Source organism: Plasmodium reichenowi, chromosome 13 (genome assembly GCF_001601855.1).
Source record: "Plasmodium reichenowi strain SY57 chromosome 13, whole genome shotgun sequence".
Taxonomy (NCBI): Eukaryota; Apicomplexa; class Aconoidasida; order Haemosporida; family Plasmodiidae; genus Plasmodium; species Plasmodium reichenowi.
Genome location: NC_033658.1, coordinates 2,267,928 through 2,270,667, shown reverse-complemented (window position 1 = coordinate 2,270,667; position 2,740 = coordinate 2,267,928). Strand labels below are relative to the sequence as shown.

At 13.5% G+C, this 2,740-nt stretch overlaps 1 protein-coding gene across 1 annotated transcript; it reads right to left on the bottom strand.

Moving 5' to 3' along the window:
* Positions 1 to 1,599: 1,599 nt before the first annotated feature.
* Positions 1,600 to 2,600, bottom strand: PRSY57_1358700 (ADP-ribosylation factor, putative; the record flags this gene model as incomplete). The annotated part of the gene is made up of 3 exons (XM_012909509.2): positions 1,600 to 1,953; positions 2,070 to 2,179; positions 2,453 to 2,600. 3 exons carry the CDS (start codon positions 2,598 to 2,600, stop codon positions 1,600 to 1,602), a joined length of 612 nt encoding a protein of 203 aa, XP_012764963.2.
* Positions 2,601 to 2,740: the final 140 nt, after the last annotated feature.

The following is a 2,740-nucleotide window of genomic DNA, read 5'->3' as shown; positions in this document are numbered from 1 at the left end:
TTTTAATTTTATTAAATTTTTTTTTTTTTATATTTTTTTTTTTTTATTTTTTTATTTTATAAAAAAAAAAAAAAAAAAAAAAAAAAAAAAAAAAAAAAAAAAAAAAAAAAAAAAAAATAATAAATATTAATATATAAATAAATAAATAAATAAATAAATATATATATATATATATATATATTATTTATATATTTTTATCAGACGAAAGCGTCATAATATTTCACAAAAAAATTTTCATCATTTGTTTATAATATATAATAAATAATAAAAATTTTTTGTTTAAAATACTTTAAAATATAACATATCACATAAATATATTTATGTTATTTTGGTAAAAATTACAAAACATAAATTGACATATCATATTAAAAATATCGTACTTTTATATTAATTTTATAATACAAATATAAAAAATAATAATGTGTATAATATATAATTATATATATATATATATATATACATACATTAATGTTACAATTATATATAATTTTTATACATATAAAGTATATGATATATATATTATATATATTAATATATATTAGTTTCCTATTTTTCTTCTTTATGTGAAGAAAAAAAAAAAAAGAAGTAATAGTAAAATAAAAATTAAAATTATAATAAAAATAATAAAATTGTCCTTAATTTTGGTGAGATTTAAACTTGTTTTTCAAAAAAAAAAAAAAAAAAAAATATACAATTTTTATTTATTACAATATATATTTTATCGTATATAAATAATAATATATAATACAATATATATTAGTGGTTAAAAACAATAACAGAAAAAAAGAAAAAAAAAAATTAATAAATAATCAAAACGAAAGAAAAAAAAAGAATATTAACTATATATTATTTTTTTTTTATTTTTAAATTTATATCTATATTTGTAATATATGAGCATTTGCAACATGATTTTTTTTTTTTAACTCAAATAAATACATTATATATATTAAATATATATATTATTATATATATATATATATTTATATATATACCATATAGACTAAATTATATTATTTTTTTTGTTCATGCAACTATAAAATTATTATTTTTATTTATTCCTAAAAAACAAACAAATTAAAAGTACATTATTTTTTTCTTATAAAATTCGGTATATAGGTAAGAAAATATACATACATAAATAAATAAATATTATAATATAATTATATTTTTATAACGTTAATTTATATATAATAATGTATATTATATATATATAATATTATATTATATTTATTATATAATAAAAGGCACATTCTATAAAATTTATATATTTTATTATATATTTATTTTTATATATAATGAAATATTATATTTCAAATATAACAAATTATAAATATTCTTATAATCAGAAATTGATATTTTTTCATAAATATTTAATTTAATTATATTTTTATTTATATTATATAATGTTTAGTCTTGTTAATTTTATATATGAAATGAAAAATATATATATATATATATATTTAGTTAGTTAGTTATATATTTATTTATATTTATAGAATAAAAATAAAATATATAGATTGAATGCAAAAGACCTTAATTAATATATATTAATAAACATATATGTTCTTTATCATATATATTATTTATTTTTTTTTTTTTTCAAAAGTAATAGGATATTTGTTGCATTAGTTGTATCCATCCTTTGTCCATCTTACAATTTTTACAATCAACGAAAAGATAATGTATTCGATTTCCATAATGATTTATTAAATCTTCAATTTTATATTTAATAAGCATATCATTTTTAAGATTTTCTTGTATGCTGTGTACCTCATTAAAAGTGTTAAATACTAAAACAATACATGAGGTTTGTAAACATTCATCATTTAACAAAAGGCTTATTAATGAGTTATTTTCCGATATACATTCATCTGATATATCCATAATGTTAATAATATATAAAATAGCGTTCACTTTTACATTTCTATATATTAATGGCCAAATATTTCTCATCTAAGAAAGTAAAATTATATTGTGTCATATATAAAAAATTTATAATAAAAAAAAAAAACAAAAAAAAAAAATTATGTATATATAAATATTATTATATTATGTATTAAAAAAATAACCAAAGGATTTCCAGGTAAATCCCAAAAACCAAGTCTTCCATTTATCCATTTAATTTCCTCATAATGATACGAAATTGTGGGCTCCATATAAGACGTTATATTTGTCCATTCTTTTAATAAAAATATATAAATGCGAATATGAATTATAATGTAAAAATATTATTATATGAAACAGTTAATAAAAAATATTCTTTTTATGAGTGAATATATATATATATATATATATATATATATATATTCTAAATAATTGTGCAAAATTACAATTCAACATAAAATAATATACAAATGATATTATATAAATTAATATAGCTATAAAAAAAAAAAAAAAAAAGAAATGTAATAATCAGTTAGCTATATTATAATTCAGTTATTTTATTATTAACCTGGAATAAAATTATGATATAATAATGTCGTTTTACCTGACCCATTCAGGCCCAAAATTAAAATATTATACTTTTTTTGGGGTATTATCGTTTTAACCTTTACATTTTCATTAGTAACAACTGTCTCTTTATTTACAGTATTACCCATATTGTGTACAAAAAAAAAAAAAAATAGCATAAAACAAAAAATAAAAAATAAAAAAAAGTTAAAAATTAAAAAAAAAAGTGTATTTGATAATTGTTGATAAAAATTTTTATTTATTCCAAAAAAAAAAAAAAAAAAAAAAA